Source organism: Malurus melanocephalus, unplaced genomic scaffold, assembly GCF_030028575.1.
Source record: "Malurus melanocephalus ecotype Western Australia unplaced genomic scaffold, MMel_1.1 scaffold_14, whole genome shotgun sequence".
Classification (NCBI taxonomy): Eukaryota; Metazoa; Chordata; class Aves; order Passeriformes; family Maluridae; genus Malurus; species Malurus melanocephalus.
The window spans coordinates 2,966,592-2,985,439 of NW_026623246.1; the positions used below are offsets into that span (position 1 = coordinate 2,966,592).

Genomic DNA, 18,848 nt, shown 5'->3' on the forward strand with positions numbered 1-18,848 from the left:
CCGTGCCCGCCCGCGGAGCCGCGTCCGCCTCAGGAGCCGCCGACGCCACCGCCGCCGCGGCCCGACCGACACAGCCTGGCCGGTTGGTCGGGCGGGGGCGAGATGAGGCGCTCAGCCGGCGGTCATGAGCCCCGAAGCGTTGCCGCGGCGGCGGTGGCGGCGGCTGCGGCTGAGTGACTGAGGGGAGACCCCGCCGGGGGAGGGGGCAGGCGGAAGGCGAGGCGCGTGTGGCGTGCGCGGTGTTGACGACGGTGTTTTTAACCCTTAGATGGTCTCCAGCGAGCCGCTGCTGCTGCCGGTGTCACTGGAGGGCGAGTTCTCCAGTAGCATGAAGGAGATGATCGGCGGCTGCTGCGTGTGCTCCGATGAGCGGGGCTGGGCCGAGAACCCGCTCGTCTACTGCGACGGGCATGGCTGCAATGTCGCAGTGCATCAAGGTGAGCGGGCAGGCGAGGGCAGCGCACCCGCTCCGGCCTTCAGCCTCTCCACTTCCTTCTTGGTGCTCCCTATCTTCTTCCCGTGAGCTTGGTTCCTTCCCCCCCACCTCCCAGCCTTTTTTCTCCCCTTTTTTCTCTTCCCCCTCGCAGCTCCTTTTTACCCATGAAGCCTGCTTCCCTGTTTCTAAGACCACGTGCTTTCTGGTTTGACTTGCTCTGTCATCTTCTGTCCTTCTAGTCTGTCTGTCTTTTCCCTCACATGAGACCTACTGTATTATGTTCTCCTGTATAATGGCTGAGAAAGGAAGAAATCCCCTTTCCATTTTTTCCTCTGTCGTTCCTCTTCTCCTGTATGTTTTCTGTGTCTATGCTTCCCAGTCTGCCTTTGCATCCTGKTAACAACATCAGCTGCAACATTGCAAAGACTATCTGAAATTGCTTTCTGTCTTTGCAGAACTTGTTTACTATACTCTGTTCTGGCAGTTATTGCTGTAATTCTTTCTTCCCGTACTTGGTCTCTGTTGTCCCTGCCTTTCCCAAGTTTGAAAAATTTATTTGAGGGGCAGCCAGTAGACAAGGAKTGTCTAGTATTGGAAGAGAGGGGAGAGTAGGAAAGACTTAGCTGTCATGTGATTTCTRTCTTTGCCTGCCTTTCCTTGAATGTCATTTGGCTGATGTTTCCTGGTAGATGAAGAGACTTCCTGTTGTGGTTCTGCAGGGGTAGGGTGCTGTTTGGAATGGCTGATACTGGATTCATTTGGCTTAGTGGAGGCTGGTTGGTTGGTTTCCAGCTCAGCTCAGGAGCTGGCATGTTCCCTCTGTGTGGTTGTTTTGTTTCTGTCAGTGGCTTGACCCTATGTGTGAGAGCAGAGGAAGAGATGATTCTGTTGCTTACATTTTAAGAATGATAGTCGTAATAACTTTTGGTTTATGGTAGCAGAAATAAGGAATAAAATGGTCGTTTTGCTGTACCAACTCCTAAGCAGTCATGTAAACTCTGTGACTSGCTCTTTGGCTACTTAAAGGTGGTGGACAAATTGGAGGAGACAGAMAATCCTAAATCCAGTTCATTAGTCTGAATGCCTAGTAAATGTGAAAATGCTGCTAATGCTTGGTCYTAAATTGTGCTGAAGATGATATAGTAACTGATTGTTCCAACTATACGCTCCCTTGTAAACTGACTAATAGTGAGAAATAGTAATAATTTTAGGAGATCTGCAGAAGAATTTAGTTATTTCTGTTAACACTGGATTTAACACAGAGGGGAGCTGACAAGATTTCTGAAATTAATCCGGTTTTGAATTGGTTATCTGTCGCTTAAGAGCTGAGTAATATTAACCAGTAGGTTGACTGCTCTTGCGGAATCTTAGGATCATGAGGAAGAACACTAAAACTTGAATACTTCTAGAAGTCATACCTGAAACAGCTATGCATTTTGCATTATCTTAGACGTCTTCSTTTGTGTCTAGAGCCTTGCTGATATTTTCAGTGGAAGAACTGGATGATAGCAGCAGCTGGAGCTGGAATAGGAGGAACAAAATTCAGTTATGGAGCAGATTCCTAATGTAGAGGCTCACTTCAGTAAATTAGTTACAAGAACTTCTTTTTTTTAAAGTCAATCCAAACCTGAATTGAAACCTGTCAGGGAGTGTGCGAAGTACTGCTTACTCTAAACTTGTACCAGAAGCTGTTGCAGAGACCTTAAGAAAAGAACTCCATGTTTTGATTTACTGTGCCAGTGTTTACATCTTGGATTTGATACATCACGTAACAACGGTGGTAGAGTTCTTTTTGTGGCCTTTCTGTAATACATGTAGTAGTCCTCAAGATTAAAGCTGGTAGTCTGTATTTGAAGTGCAGACAGCAGTATTGCTCATAAAGCTTTATTAGCAGCTTTGTTTTTGTTATAATTATTTTTGGTTCAGAGGAAACTTTTCAAGTGTTAAGGCGATTTGTGAAGGACAAAAATCTCTTCATTTRTTTAAAGAAGTTTTGTATAGTAGTGGAAGAATAAATGAAAGGAAGCCTTGAGGGTCTGTAAACAGTWTGACCATATATCAGAGCACAAACCTGTGATGGACTTGTCTAGACTCTGGGTTTATTCCCTTACCCTGGCAGATACAGAAGTACTTTGCTTCTACTTYGTTAGTTTTTGCCCAACTCATGTTGCCTTTGGATCTACTTTCTAGTCCTTTCTTTGAGTTCCATTTTATAGTAGTTTCTTACTCTGCACTGTCAATTTCTAACCTAAATGTGTGATTGCACATTTAAAATCTCCATCTTAATCTCTAAAGAGAAATTTAGAGTCCCCCCATCTGTGGTTAGTATAGATGGAACAAAAGCAAGATGTTTTTTTCTCATGCTAAAGAATTTTACTGTTTGATAGAAAGGGCTTATCAGAATAGTTTGGTCTGTAGGTACTTGAATAAAGTATTTGAAAATCTGACAACTGATCTTAGTATGACTACATGTATGTATATAATAAGAAATTATTCATTGACTTTCCTTCATGGAAATAAAGGTGTGTTGGCCAGATGTTTTTGTCCTACTATTGCATTACCATTTTTCATCTCCAGGCTATCACAAAATCAATATATTTGTATATTATAGCTACAAGTTACTAATTTAATCTCAGCTTTCTTCATAATTTTAAATTAATTTTTTTTTCTGCTTACACTCTAAAACCTGGATTTTGTATTTGAGTAACATGTGATTGTTGAGAATTGAGTCTGATATAATATCTTTAATACTGAGGGATTGTTTTTGATGAAAATGTTTGGCTTTTTGGTTCTTTGTTATTTGCTACACCCATACAAATATTAGAGCATGTACTCACTTGTGCTCTTGGATTTTGATTCCCTCAGTAGTTCTTAAAGTTGCTTGATTTGTGTATTTCAARCATGAGCAGTATTGCCAAACTGCTACTCTTTTTTTGTGTGGAATTTTGTACCAGACTCCTGGGGTTGTGTTTATATTATATAAAAATATAGATGACAGTCTTGCAGATAAATATGCATGTCTGAAAATCTATTTTGTAAGGATTTATGTTGTAGCCTGGCTAAAATTTCAACGAATCCAAGCTCTGATGCTCAGTTCAGTTTGTATTTACAGCTCTGTGAATGTTCTGGGGTAAAAATGCAAACTATCTTTGTTCGGTTCAATATGGATTTTCTGCTTAAGACCATTTATTTTACTTAGAAGAGTAAGAAGACTGGACAGTAAGTGTATGAAGAAWTGTCTTACAAAGAACTCAGATTGTTGCTTCTAGTTTTCTCTTAAGAAAGACCTCATAATAACAAGCATCCATCATTTATAGTGAAGTGTCCCACTTGTTCAGCAGGTAAATAAATAGCAAAACAGGTCACATATGGAGCACTGCTGCTTTTGAATGGTCGTGTGACTTTTGAAGCTAATGTAGGCGTATTTTTTCATTTAACAAACACTGCATAATTTTTAAAATCTAAGCTTATACTTAATTTCTTGTACTTCTATGATAGGATTTCATGTGCAATGTATGGATGTCAATTTGACTTTCTTAGTAATTAAAATGATGTGAAATCAAGTAATAATAAGCTTCTTTTATAATGTATTATTAGTATTGTAGTGTTACRTATGTTTGCTGAAATGTTTTGTCTTGTTCAAAACAGCTTGCTATGGAATTGTTCAAGTACCCACTGGACCGTGGTTTTGCAGAAAGTGTGAATCTCAGGAAAGAGCAGCCAGAGTGGTATGTACTTTGTTTATTAAGTAATGGTACTTATAATCCTTGTGTKGACAATGTTCCAAATGTTACAGTAATTATAGAAAAGAGCTGTGCTTTGTGCTGCAGTTCATCGATACGCTGTTTGGAAAGACTGTCTTTTTTTTTTTCCTTAAATGGAAATATGTAACTGTCTCTTAAGTATTCTGACAGTTTCAGGGTGTGTGTTTTTTTATATTTTAGGTGGTGATGGTTGTCCCCCCCCCCCCCCTTTTTTTTTTACATGAATTCTTCATCCTACAGCAACTTTTTTATTTTTTTTTTTTTTTTTTTTTTTTTTTTCCCCCCCCCCCCCATTTTTTTTGTCCATGGTGTAGGTTTTGGTTAATTTTGTCAGTTTAACACTTACATAGTTAGGTACAGGTAAATATTGGGGATTCAGATAATGCTTTTCTTTTTTTTTTACCATGGTTACATGACGTTTTGTTTTGGTCAGACTTGTATGTTGTTAGGTGAAACTGGGTGATGTCAGGCATTTTTAGAAAAAGAGAATCACATTTCTCCCTACTTGGCACTTTTTAGTTTGTCTTCCAGCAAAAGATTAAGTGAGAGAAGTGAGAGTATTTAGAAAGACTAAGCTGTTCTGTTGCCTCTGAAAAAAAGTTATTTGGAAGAGAAGGTGGTGCAGCATCTTAGAGCAGTGTGTAAACTCTTTCTAACCTTCATATCTAAAAACAGATGAAGAGTCAGAGACCAAATTTTCAGTTATTGTCAGTGACCATCAGAGTGTTTACATGACCCGTTTGCTATATGTATTTCCTTATCTAATATAAAGTACTATAGAAATGGTGGCAAGACTTACTGTTGAATGAATTTTTGGCACAGGTCTAAAGAATCTCTRCTTTTTGCCACATTTTACCACTAATGTTTTCATAATGCCCTGGGTAATCAAGACTTAGCTACTTCCTCCCAAGCAGACCTGTTGGTGCAAGCAAGAAGGGATTGATTTCTGTATGCTTTTCAAGTATTTGTCAATAGAAAATCAAAACCCTTTCTGAAGAAAGGCTTTTTCTTTTCCTGGGGAGAAGATTTAAGAGTAGCATTRTTTAATGTTGCTGAGTTTGATATGTACAGGTTGATTGCAGAGTTAAAAATACAGAGGATGGCTGGTGGCTATAAGAGGATTTTCCAGAAGTATGATAAGGAATCCTCATCGTAGTTCAGCGTATAGTTAATCCTGGCTTCTYGTGACACAAGGAGCAAAAGAGAACTGTCCAGAGTTCTATAATAAACAATGTTTCACTGCATTATGATAATTTCTTGAGTTTACCAAGAGAATAGCTTTGATAGACTACTTTTTTTTTTTCCTGTTTGAAGTGAAGAAGGAATAGTGATAAGCTTAACTGAATTCTCTACCTAGTGTATTCTGCTCTTGTTTCCACCAAACAGTGTCTGTTTAGATCAACAGGTTGATTACTGATTTTGTTTTGGAAAAAAATCCCATTTGTAATGTGCTGTAGATTTACATGTGAGGTGTAACAGTTTTAACATCTGCTTGTATACTAGTGGGTTGGAAACATGATGGCTGTGTCTGAGGTGTCTTGGAGCAACTATTGACATTCAGAAACTAAACTCAAGCTCTGACTTCAGTGTGGAAACTGGAACTTTACTGTAAGCAATTTGCCAGACCCAGATGTTTTAACACACCTGCTTACAAAAGCAAACAGCCTTATCATCACTATGTGAGACTCAAGCTCAGTTTTCCTCTTGGCCTTTTTGTCTATAAACAATCTCAGAATTAAACTAGCCATATTACATTGACTGTACTTCTGCTTGTTTACTTTTAATCTTAAAAAAACCCCTCAGTATTGCACTCACAGCGTATTTTTCCAGTGCTGATGCTGAATGTGTTGTGTGTTTTTGGGGTGTGTGTTTAATTTTTTTTTTTTCCAAGCTTCAGTTGCTGGGCAGATAAATTCATTCTGATAATCAACTGTGGTTAATTGCTCACTCTAAAGCTTGTCTTGCTTTAACAATGAAAAGAAATGGACTAACTCGGGAGTACATAACCCAAGTGGGTCACCAGAAAAGTTCAGGTAACAGCAGACTAGGGCAGTTGGCTTCCCATGTCCTATCAAGTGTTATCCACTGATGTGTACTGTGTTCCCTCCCTTTTGTGTGCTGCCTCTAGGCTGGTACATACATACTGGGTGTGAGCAAAAGTGGTGGCAYGTTGACTTGTGTGATTTTGTTGGTGAGCTGGGAGCCAGTGTCTTGGCTGTTGAATGGTCAATTAGTGGTTGGAAAGCACTGTTCCATGCTGGACAAGTCATACTGGATTTTGATTCCAGCAGGGTCATGTTTTTCTGTGTGTGAGAGAGAAACTGTGAGTTTTCATATACTTGAACTGTTCACATAATGGATATGTATTGAGGTGACTGGTAATTATTTGACTTGCTTTGTAATCATGCTTATGTAGTACATAATTGAAGATTGTAATGCCAGTATRCACCTTTTAGTGACTGTGGAAGTTTTAACTATTGCTTGAAAAACCTTAGTTTTCTTTTAATCTGCTCATTCATTTTAGCTGACCTATGGTGAGCTTGGCATGCAGGTCTGTTCGAGAYGGGTGGTGACTGCTCCCTGCTTTGCCTGTGTCAGCACCAGCTGACACCTGCGTAGCGGGCCCTTTTGATGCCTTCAGATGTACCTGAACTTCTGTTCAGTCAAAAAGCAGGGCAAATACATATTTTTGTAGAAAAAAATAATTTTGGAATCTGTATGAAGTTGTGTGTATATGGACTACCTACATGAGGGACTTYGGATCCTGGCTTGAGAAATTGGGTGATGCATGTATGTTGTCCAAGGACTGATAGTTCTGGTACCCAAAGAGAGGTTGGAGTACTAAGCTTAGGATGTGTAGCACAAATGTTGTTCAGAAGGACTTTTTCTCCCTATTTCTCCGTTTCCACGTTTTTTCCCTGTTATGTGTGAAACATCTTCCTTGATGATCAGAATAAATTATATGTAGTATGTAGTGGGGTAAAAATAGGCAATATGTTTATGGTTTACTACAAGCTGCTACTCTTCATATTCAGCATAAAGTCATKCAGTCATCTGTGTGATAGAGACACCAGGCAGCAGATCACCATTTGTACAGGTAGCTTGGTCAGGCTTTTTAGCTATGTATATATAGGTCCTATTCCTTGTGAATCCAGCTTGATTCAGAGAGACTAGGAGATTTCAATACAGARCTTCAGTGTTAAAAATTCCAGGAGRTTTTACTGCCCTAAAGTGCAGTTCAGGTGATAAATGTGAGGAGCTCAGATGCCAAATATGAGGTTGGATTGGTTGCATTGCAGATTAATCACTTGTTGTTTATCAGTTTCACTGGAGTATGAACATTTTAAGCCTGTCCTTGCATCTGGAAGAATCAGTTTGGACTTTGTACAAACTACTCTAATGTCATAACAGTGGTGTTTTCTTCACTTGGCATTTCTGTGTTAGTGTTTTTTGRTGGAGGAGCTTATGAAGTTAAATGCAGTTGTGGTCCAGAACTGCGTCAGTACGTTAGTGTGACACCACAGTTTGTCTAATAAGCCACTTGGATTTTAGTCCTAGGGAGTGTGTTGAGGGGGCTGTGACTCCCTGTGGAGCCAGCCATGTAARACTTGAGACAGCATCCATCTGGGCCTCAGTTCAATCGGGCATAACTGGAGTCTCTGTGCTTGCACATGTGTTTCTTGGAACTTGGTGTGGAGACAAAAAGACTCTCATTGCGCAATAAGTTTAGATGGTTCAATGCTCCCTACTTAAGGGTTCAGAGCAGTAGAAATGCAGCTATACTGTTTACCCAGTTCAGGTACATTGTGTGCCCATAATGATAGGGTTCCTACCWGACCTGAGCTGCACCTGCAGCTGCTGCACAGATGATCCAGAATCTGAACCCTTGAGTTTTAATTTTTTTTTTTAAATCGTTAATATAACAAGAKTTGTAGCTCTCTCCAGATTATCTATTTAAAAAATATTCATCACATGCATCTGCAATTTTTTTTGTACAGTTGCTCATAAGAATTGCTTGATGTATCCATAGTTCTGACACCTCATCCTCAGTATTTATGTAGTATTAAATAAGCATAAGTGTAGTATTACTTGCCTTTTGCCTAAAAAGAACGAGACAAAGAAGGAGGAATAGGAAGGCAGCCTTTTGATATGCAGAGAGGTTTGTGATCAGAGCTCTGACACCTCTGGCTCAAGAGGCTGCTTGCAGGGGAGTGGGATCTCTGTACTATTCCATCTGTATCTGTAAAGTAGAATGAATGTAATAAATATGRTCACAATACAGGTGATCCAAACTTTATTTTAGAAGAAGAAAATTTGCTTTTTGAAAATTTGGTTTTTTTTTTCCTTCAATTTGAAATTCTACCAATAAGGACTAAGATTCTACCAATAAGGAAGAGGAAACAGCATGCAACTCTGCAGTCTCTTTCAAAGTATCTTTTGAAACAATTCTTAAATAAATTTTGAAATGAATGTTTCTTTAATGTGTATCCATATTTTTTCTTAAAAGACATTTCATCTGAGAATATCACTACAACTACTTTAAAAACATTGTAACAAATACTACTAGAATAATTGCTTTAGTCTTGAGTGCACTACAGAAAAATTGATCTGTGTGCTTTTGTTATTTGTCTGGCTTTTATGAATGACTGTGTAGTCTAGAAGGCATTGAATATTAGTCCGTAACTGGATGTCTCAAATGAAAAGTTTGCCTAAAGATACTTARGTAGGACATACAGTGTTGGGTTTATATGGCAAGGTTTTGTTGGGGTCTACAGGAGGGATTTCTCTGAGGAGCTGCCAGAAACATCCCCTGTGTCTGACAGAGCCAATGCCAGCCAGCTCCAAGACAGACCTGCTGTTGGCCAAAGCTGAGCCAGTCAGCAGCTGTGGCAGTGCCCTTGAGATAACRTATTTAAGAACAGATCAAAAAACCCTGCTCCATGGAAACTGCAGCTGGAGAGAGGAGTGAGAATGTGTGAGAGAAACAATTCTGCAGACGCCAAGGTCAGTGAGGAAGGAGGGGGAGGAGCTCTTCCAGGTGCTGGAGCTGAGGTTCCCCTGCAGCTGGTAGTGAAGACTTTGGGAAGGCAGGCTGTCCCCCTCAAGTTCATGGAAGCCAACCGGGGAGCAGAGATCCACCTGCTGCCCATGGAGGACTCTGTGCTRGAGCAGGTAGGTGCACCCGAAGGACGCTGTGAGCCTGTGGCAAGCCCATGCTAGAGCAGGGATTGTGCACCTGTGTAGAGAGGGGCCCACTGTGGAGCAGGTTTGCTAGCAGGACTTGTGACCTATGGGGATTCCATACTGGAGCAGTCTTCCTATGGGACTGTTCCCCATGGAAGGGGGGTATGCTGGAGAAGTTGGTGAAGAATGGTAGCCCAGGAGAAAGACTCATGTTGGAGAAGTTGGTGGACTGTCTCCTGTGGGAGGTACCCCATGCTGGAGCAGGGAAAGAGTGTGAGGATTTCTGCCCCTGAGGAGGAAGAGGAAACAGCATGTGATGAACTTACCATAAGCCCCCATTCCCCTGTGCTGTTGGGTGGGAGGAGGTAGTGGAAATGGGGAGTGAAGTTGAGCCTGGAAAGAATTGAGGGGTGAGGAAAAGRTATTTTAAGGTTTATTTTCTCATCATCCTACTCTGACTTATTACCAAGGAAGTTAATTTTTCCCCAAGTTGAATCTGCTTTACCTGTGATGGTAACCAGTGAGTGATCTCTCCCGTCTTTATGTTGACCTAGGAGACTTTTCTTCAGTTTCTCTTTCCTGTCCTGCTAAGGAGGGGAATGGGAAAGCTTTGGTGGGCACCTAGTATCTGGCCAGGATCAACTCACCATGGTGTGTCTTTGTGCCACAGATGGGGCATGAGAAAGTCAAGATAAGTAAAGTAATTGGAGAKGTAGCAGGCAAAACTTGGACTGAGCAGAATTGGAGAGAAAAGTGGAATGATTGTGGAGACTTTGTGTTGTTCTGATTGTGGTGAAGGTGAAAAATTTTATTTTGAAATATTATTGTTTGAGTGATGTGTGTTTCTTGTCCRTTACATAGATGAGTGAATGTTATTGGCTTTGCATTTCATGAGTATGAGAAARTATTTTTCCTGTGCAGGAGTTGTTGTATGTAGGAAATACAGATCCATAACCTTACTGTACTGCARTTCAAAAGAAGACAGAATTGTTTGGGATTGCAGTGTCTGGCSTTCAAGGTTAAGAGTACAAGAAGTGCAGAAGGTGCTGCAGAAGTGCTGTAGTTTCTGTGTACTTCCCCCATGTATCAAAGTGGGAGTGCTAATGCCATTCCTGATTGTGCTTCCTTCATGTTTGTTTTTTTCCCGTTTATTTTGTATGCTGCGTTTTTTCCCTGCTTGTATGCATACTTGTTACTTGGTTTCTAAATACACATATGAGTTCATATACTTACCTGAAGCACTTCCTTACAGCAGAAAAAAGGTCCACTAATTTTCTTCTAAGTTTTGATTAGCTGCAGTTTACTGAAATGTACATGTAATTTATAATTACATTATGCTAATTATGGTTWCATAATGTATTTGGCTTTAGAACAGTGTTGCGTCACTCATGATCACTCATGTACTACTTGATCAAAAAGATTTTAAAATAGGGGTCAATATAACAGGTACTSTAGTAAATAGTGTAAAGTTCTGTGGCAAAATTACTAACAAAAGCAAGACTAGAACAAAACATTTTTCCTTGCAGAAATTGCTTAATCCTTATGTGGAAATGTTTTATGACTTTTTCTTTCATTGTATTCACTGGCAGAAAAAGTCTCTAATGTAAGCAAGGAGTTACTCAATGTGTGAGAATCCTTACTTAGAATTGATACTAACATTTTATAGCTAGGAATTTTTAGGATAAAGCTGTGGTATGATGCAAAATAACATTGAAGTGAACCATTGCATACTGTATTTTCTTCATGTAGATTGAACTGGGTCAGTAGCATACTTTCAGACTGAACAAAAACTTGGGTGTGTAGTTTAGAAATGCAGCCAAATGTGACAGGCATTTCTCATAGCCTTCTGATGCTTTCCATTAAGAATCAATGTGTGAATTTTAAACTTTATGTATGTTTGTAATTTGAATTCTTGCAACACCTAGCAGGGCTTACTRGTCTTAAATAAGTAGTGGGAGATAYATGAATTTGGACTTCCAAAGTTGAAGCAGTCAGATCATGGTACATGTTGTGTGTCATCACTGTGTTACGTTGAACTCTATATTATCTCACTTCTAGTTACCTTACATATACTGAAAGAATGACTAAATGTCACCTGTAGTACTTTCTGAGTGGATGGTCTTGGAAGAATGCTGATTTGCATGTTGAGTGTCTCTAATCTTCTTGTCATAGTCTACAAATTCATTATCTATAGTAGATGTTTTTGACAGAGCTAACTGAATCTGCATATATTTTTATCAGATGCCTTGATGAAAAGAACTAGGTCGAGTCTCTTTAATTTATCCAGGTATAAACCCCAAAATGCTTCAGGTAGTTAGTCTGTGTTTCTTTTACCTGTCAACTGTCTGGTTTAAAAAGAAGTTCTTTCCTTCTCCTGGGACAGATGACTGAATAGAGATGGGGCAGTGATTTGGCAAATTTGTCAGCATCAGGAAATGGTTATTTGAAGATGAAGATGACTTAATTTCCTAAGTTGTCAAGTTGCAGAACATAGCACTTTGGAAGAGATATACTGACAGCATGCATTCGTTTGCTCTATTAGTGATGTCAGCCAGTTGGGGATTCTTGAATGTGGCAGAAGATACTTTGATTCCTGTTGGTTCTTCCTTGTAGTTTATGAACACTGGAGTCTGGTGTGAATCATAGACTGGAAGCACTGGAACTTTATTTTGCATTTTTTGGGGATATTTTGATTGAAAAATTGTGTRGTTAGCTCCTTGCTGATTTCTGCTTCAAATCCCGGCGTGGTTGGAAGCTATCATTTATAGAGCCATTTAGATCAAAACAGTGAAGGTGGGYATTTTGTGAGTTTATAAGTATATAAGGTCTTGAGAATATTGATGAAGTATATTGCYATTCCATTGTAGTTTAGAAACTGATAAATAAGGAAGTGTGGATTTGKTTCTGTGGATAGCAGTCTCTTCTTTGGCTGGACCATGTGTTCCTAAAGAGGCTTTTGGAAAAGAGGGCATGCAATTCATCCTTTTTGCTGTATTGAGGAAGTGAAAATGAACTTTTGAGTCTGGCAAATACTAAAAAACATGGATGCTAAAATAGAAGTAGACTCTAAGGAGAATTGTCATAGTACCTAACTATATTGTTTTTTTTAAGGAAAAAGAAAAGAAAATATCATAAAACATCAGAGTAAAAACATTTGGTATGAATAGGTAGCCTAAGTTTGGTATGAGTAGAGGTTCAGTAATTTTCAGCAGCTCCTGGAAATACTTGTGGATTTTACTGGACTTTCTGGAGACTTCACGGGCTGAAATGTTGATCTTCCCTGGTTAGTTTTTGTCCATTGGCAATAATGATCTTGCTTCTTAGAAGGTGGCTTGAAGGAGTGAATGGGAAGATGAGAAGTCACTGCATTCTGAGGGCGGGGGTAAGCTATTGGCAGCAGGTGTAGATGTGGTCARTCTGGTGGACATCTTGTTGCTGGGTCTGTTCTTGTGCTAACTGCCTGTGAATTCACATCTATTGATAGAATCTATGCAAAGATCTCAATTTCTAGATAAAAATGTTGTGGCCGCAGTGTACTGGTTTGCACCACTCTKCATATTGTCTGTGTTTGTTGTCTGTTTGTTGTCTAGTCTTGCAAAAACTGTTCCTTAGTGGGCCCTAAAATACTTACTTTTCTGTAGATAGCCTCTGATTAGCTGAGTTTGAATTAAGTTTTCTATTAAGTATAATCTAGTTGTCTGTGGTTCTTAATTTCGATTAGCACACTTTTATTGAAGTGTCTTTAGAATATGTCTCTTTGTAGATGGAGTTATTTTTACATTGGTTGTACAGTACCATATTTTTCTGAATCTAACACAAATTAATCACTAAAATTACCCCAAAATTTTCCAGRTTTACTAGGGGGAAAAGAGAATTTTCCCTATTTTCAGTGTTTTCATTCTAATGTACATTTTTTAACCTTTTTTCCTATTGAAGAAAACACACTAGGGTAAGAGCAATGTGGAAAGTATAAAGGAAATTGGAAAATACAGAATTCTTTCCTCTGGAGAAAATAAAATACTAATTTCAGATCCTTCAGGGGAGAAGGAAAATAAATAACAAGAACATTTTGAGATTAGAAGATAATTTTTTATTTGAAGCAGTGAATAAGCTTCAAATAGCTATGTGTAGGTTGGATGATGTATGTACAGCATTGGTGTAGCTGAAACTCTAGATGTGATTTTTAATAAGCTTCATGTTCAGAGATGTTTTCTAGATAGCCTTTTTTTCTCTGTATTTGTATTTTTGACAGCAATAGGTAGGTGTCAGTCAGCATTAAATTGTTTTGCATTAACTAAAATAACTATTCMTATCAAGATCTTTACCCTTATAACCAGTTTCTAAATCCATGTTAAGGTATTATTAGGGTATTATTATTAAGGTGTTTATTTGAAGTAGTAGTGTGTGAGACTACTTGGCATATTTGAATTCTATAGGACTGGGAAAAATCTCAGGTATAATACAGAATTTTAGAGGTGTCTTTTTTTCTGGTAACACCCACAGGTGGGACAAAATGGTATGGAATACTGGTGAAGGCAAGTAAAGCTGTACCACAGAACGTGGGACATGAGTATCTGGACAAAGTCATGCGCTGTAGGCTTCTTCAGTTAATGACAAATGAGAGTCAGGGCTGCTAAGAGCATCGTGGGCTGCCAGTTGGAAAGCCATTGATTAGAAACAAACCCTCTGATCAGCTGCTTTGCTTACCTTTGTAAATCTGTCCACATGCTTTGGGAAAGTGTCTTAAGTTACTGCATTTCAATATACACAGAAATAACCAGTAGCATGGTGTTCTGTAAAACAGATGTATTTGAAAGCAAATTTGGAAGTAAATAAAGAAAAGGATTTCTGCTTGACAATTGACTCTTTCCTCCTAGGTTAATTTTAAAAAAGTCGTAAGAATTTGAAGGATTCATAGAATCATCTAATGGTTAAGGTTGGAAAAAAGATCATTGAATCCAGCTGTTAATGCAGCACCACTGTGTTCACCACTAAACCATGTCTCTAAGTGCCATATGCACATGCTTTTTGAACTCTTCCAGGGATGGCGATTTTGCCTCTTCCCTGGGCAGCTTTGTTCCAATGCCTGATCACCCTTTCAGTGAAGAWTTTTTTCCTAATATCCAATCTAAACCTCCTCTGGTACAACTTGAGGTAATTTTCTCTTGTYCTGTCACTTGTTACTTGCGAGAAGAGATGGACACTCACCTTGCTACACCCTCTTTCAGAGAGCAAAGAGATGTGGAGTTATAGATAAGCTATTCCCTGAGCCTCCTCTTCTCCAGGCTAAACATTCCCAGCTCCCTCAGCTGCTTCTCATCAGACTCATGCTCCAGACATTTTACCAGCTCCATTGCCCTTCTCTGGACTCTCTCCAGTACCTCAGTGTCCTTCTTGTAGTGAGCAGCCCAAAACTGGACCCAGGATTTGAGGTGTGGCCGCACTAGTGCCAAGTTCAGGGCGATGATCACTGCCTGGTCCTGCTGGCCATTCTATTGCTGGTACAGGTCACAATGCCATTGGCCTTCTTGGCCACCCGGGCACTCGCTGGTTCATGATGTTCAGCTGCTGTTGACCAGCACCTCTAGGACCTTTTCTGGCTTGCATCTTTTCAGCCACTCTCTTTCTAGTACTGAAGGGGTTGTTGTGACCCAAGGGCAGGACCAAGCACTTGGCCTTTTTGAACCTCAGAYCTCTGGCCCATCGATCCAGCCTGTCCAGATCCCTCTGCAGAGCTTTCCTGCTCTCCAGCAGATCAGCACTCCCACCCAACTCAGTGTGTCTGCAAASTRACTGAGGGTGCCCTCGATCCCCTCATGCAGATCATTGACAAAGATATTRAACAGAATTGCTTCCTGAGCCACTGGTGAGCGGCCGCCGGCTGGATGCAGTTCCAGTCACCAGTGGCTCCTGGGCCCGGCCATCCCAAYAGTTTTATACTCATCCAGCTGAGCACCTGGCCAAGCCATGAGCAGGCAGTTTCTGCAGGAGATGTTGTGGGAAGTTGTGCCAAAGGCTGTACTGAAGTCCAGGTAGRGTCATCCACAGTCTTTCACTCATCTGCTAAGTGGGTCACCTTGTCACAAAAGGAGATTAGGTTGGTCAGTCGGGACCTGCCCATGCTGGCTGGGCCTGATTGCCCTGGTTGTTCAGCATATGCCCCATGATGGCGCTCAAGGTGATCTGCTTCATTACCTCCCYAGCACTGAGGTCAGGATGATAATCCTGCAATTCCCTAGATCTTCTTTCAGCCTTTCTTGTAGATTAGTGTCTCAGTTGCTAATCTCCAGTCAAGTGGGACCTCCCTGGTTAGCCAAGGCTATGGGTAAAAGGTTGAAAGTGAGTTGGCAAGCTACCTCAGTACTCTTGGGTGGATCCCATCCAGCCCTGTTGACTTGTGGCTGTCTAACTGGCATAGCAGCCATTGACAATTCTCCTCTTAGATTATAGGGACTCCATTTTGCTCCCTGCTTCTGTCTTCCAGCTCATGTTTGCACTAAAATGTGAACTAAAATTTGCAACCAGAAGGGGATTTAACCATTAATATGTTTAATTAATAAGTAACCGGAAAAGCAGAATAAAATGTTTTGTCTGACAAGTTTTARCTCCTGTTGATGAAAAAATTGAAAGAGGTTGAGTGTTGTGTTTCATGAACTGTTATGCAGATTGTATGTAACTCATTATTTTGTTATTGGTAACTTTATGGATCATGTATTGCAATCTCGTAGAGTTGTTTCTTTCAGTTAAATACTGTTGGGGCTTGGGGTTTTGTTTTTTTTTTTTTTTTTGCTGTTGTCAAGCAGTATGGAACAGTAATTCTGTGATCAGAATGTACTTTGGAGAATTAAAATTGTCCTGGAAGTGTGTCATGCTGGGTATATGCACCGTGACAGGGAATATAAGCTTCCAAACTGAACATTTTGCCTATATAGCTGATGCCTGTTAAAAACCTTGAAATATATGAATGTCAGAGAAATATCAAAACAAAATTGAGACAAAGAAATGTCTGTATTACTAGCAACGTAAAATTAGTCTGTTTCCAGTGTATGGTTTATTTATTTATTTATTTATTTATTTATTTATTTCTCTATTATTTAAAGTAAGGCCTTTGGTTGGATTTGCACTCTGATTTGTGACTGGTGTAGATAATGCCACCTCCCAGTAAGGTAGTTACGTCCTTTATATCCTTTCCCAACTGCCTGTCTGTGTTCCTGTTAGGTTTGTTTTCTGACGTTTGTGTTGCCTTATGGAAAGGTGGCTCAAAGGAGTGATCTGAGTGAAAAAAGATTGCTTTTGGTTGCTGTTTAGGATTTCCATATAGTCAATTGAACTGTTTTCCAGAGCAAGGAAGGCAGTAGAAAGTACACAGCAGGGGATGGCCAGTGATCTTCTGGCAGCACAGTGCAGTTATGCTACCTTAAAGTGAGCCTGTAGTAAAGTCAGCTGGAACTGCAGCCTGTTTTCTTGGCAACTTTAAGGATCTGTGGTCTATTTAATCTGCTGTAGATCTTCTGGTGTTATTTAGGTTAACAGGTCACATTGAAAGAAACGTTTTATTGCCTCATTGCAATGCTGGGAATTCAGTCCTGCAGGATCTTACTTGGTTGACAGTCATTATTCAGGTGAATGGTTCCAATGCCTAGCTTGGGCCACARTTCAGTAAATTACTTGCACAAGAATTCTCTGACCTTTGTTTTCTTGTAACAAGAGACAGCATATAATGGATGTCTGCCGATGATGCTTTATGAATGTGCTCCAAATTTGCACAACCCTGAGGGAAGAACAGTGTATATTCCTATTCTTTTTCTTCTCTCCTGCTTGTGTAGTCTTGTCTCTGTCTCTTTTTATCTTCCCTATTTACCGTATGCCTTTTGCTCTTTCCCTTCRCTTCAACATGAATAAGGAAGTCTCTTGGATTAAATCAACTTCTCTATGCCTTTCCAGTTGAAAAACTGGTGGAGCTATGTTAACTAAAAAGACTTGAATAATTATATTATTATAATATTACCTAATGCTGATTAAGGTAGCTCTTAGTCCTGGTTAAAATGGAAAGGCATATTTATCTAGAATAGAGGGGGAGTACTGTGTCACAATGCAATAGAGCCAAGGTGGACTGTAACTCATTCAATATGGGAAGCTGGAATTAYTTAGCTCCAGCTTTTTTCTCATGAGTGTCTTTAGTGGACACCTCTGTTCTTTTTTTTTTGTTGTTGGTTGTTTTTGGTTGTTACTTCAGTTTTTTATTTCTTGGTTATTTTTTCTTYTTTAATAATGTTGGGGGAATAACAGTTTCTGCTTCTGCATGGATCTYTCATACTTCTGACTTTAGTTCTCTGCTGGGGATGTTTTAAAGACTGGTGTTTTGACTCCTCAGGAGGCAGTGGGTTTTTCATCARATCCAAGCGATCTCAATTTGCCTGAATGCTAGGGGTATAGGATCGGTCTTTGTTTACTTAATTAAGTTGCTGTTTATGTAGTTCAGAAGTGTGTTGTGACAGTCACACCTCTTCCAGCTTCACAGCTTTGAGACTGGTTTCACTTCTGTCCTCTACAGGAGACCTCATAGTCCAAACCAATTCCTGCCCCAATTCTGCTTGGACAGAAGCTAGACCCATGAACTTAAGTCTCTTCAGCCACAGAAATGAGGTGTCCATGTTACACTCAGTGAGGACAGGAAGGAAAAGGATGATGTAATTTTCTACAACTTCATTGTGTTCTTGCAGCCAGTATTTGTCTCTTCACTCTTCAGATCTAACTCAGCTGCCTGTACCTAYAGCACCACATGCCTGGCTGCACCTCCCTCTAAGGGACTAGTGCCCTTCCGCACACCAAAGGATGTGATTATTCTCTAGGGTCACAATCGGCCTCTGTAGTGTTCAAATTTTCACTGCTTAACCTGGTGATACTTATCTGAATTGTTGATCAGTCATAGCAGCTTGCCCTGTTGGTGCTWTGGTGTCTTTTTAAGTGTTGGGTCTGCCCCTGCTACCCACTCCCTTTGCTGCCCACAGCTGGTTTAGAAGTTCCCCACAGTGTTCTTGAATGCTCAGACAATAAATCTCTGTCAGAAATCCTTTGCCAGAGACGACAAGACTTATAACACACAACTGGAGAAAAGAGCCTTGTCATGGTCCATGTGCTCAAAAATTAGAGGCCCATTGTATGGATCATCAGATTATTCCATGTACTGTGTTACATAGTTAACATGCATGATAAAAAGATTGAAATATTATTCTATCCACTTTAGAACTGGCAATAAAGTGTTAGTTTAAAGAAAAAAAATTCTCTGCTAGTTACTTGTCTCAAGGCATGAGATTCACTATTCCTACCTGGCAAAGCTCCTGTTTTTACTATGTGGTGTGTATTGAAACTTGGCAGAGCAGGAATGGTTGACAGAATCTGAGAGGGTGGAGGCTGGGAGGCAGTTAGTTTCCCAGTGCAAGGAAAGCAAGTAGAAGGGATCG

At 40.1% G+C, this 18,848-nt stretch overlaps 1 protein-coding gene across 6 annotated transcripts in view; it reads left to right on the forward strand.

The window, feature by feature from the left end:
• The first annotated feature begins 15 nt into the window (after window positions 1–15).
• Window positions 16–18,848, forward strand: part of MLLT10 (MLLT10 histone lysine methyltransferase DOT1L cofactor) — a 125,176-nt gene continuing 106,343 nt past the window's right edge. For 3 of the 6 annotated variants that reach the window (XM_057383698.1, XM_057383688.1, XM_057383708.1), the window contains exons 1-2: window positions 16–437; window positions 4,085–4,164. In XM_057383698.1, coding sequence (XP_057239681.1) covers window positions 269–437; window positions 4,085–4,164 — 249 coding nt within the window. In that variant the 5' untranslated portion in view covers window positions 16–268. The remainder of the gene's footprint in view (window positions 438–4,084; window positions 4,165–18,848) is intronic. The other 3 variants (XM_057383682.1, XM_057383714.1, XM_057383673.1) reach the window with 2 other exon arrangements.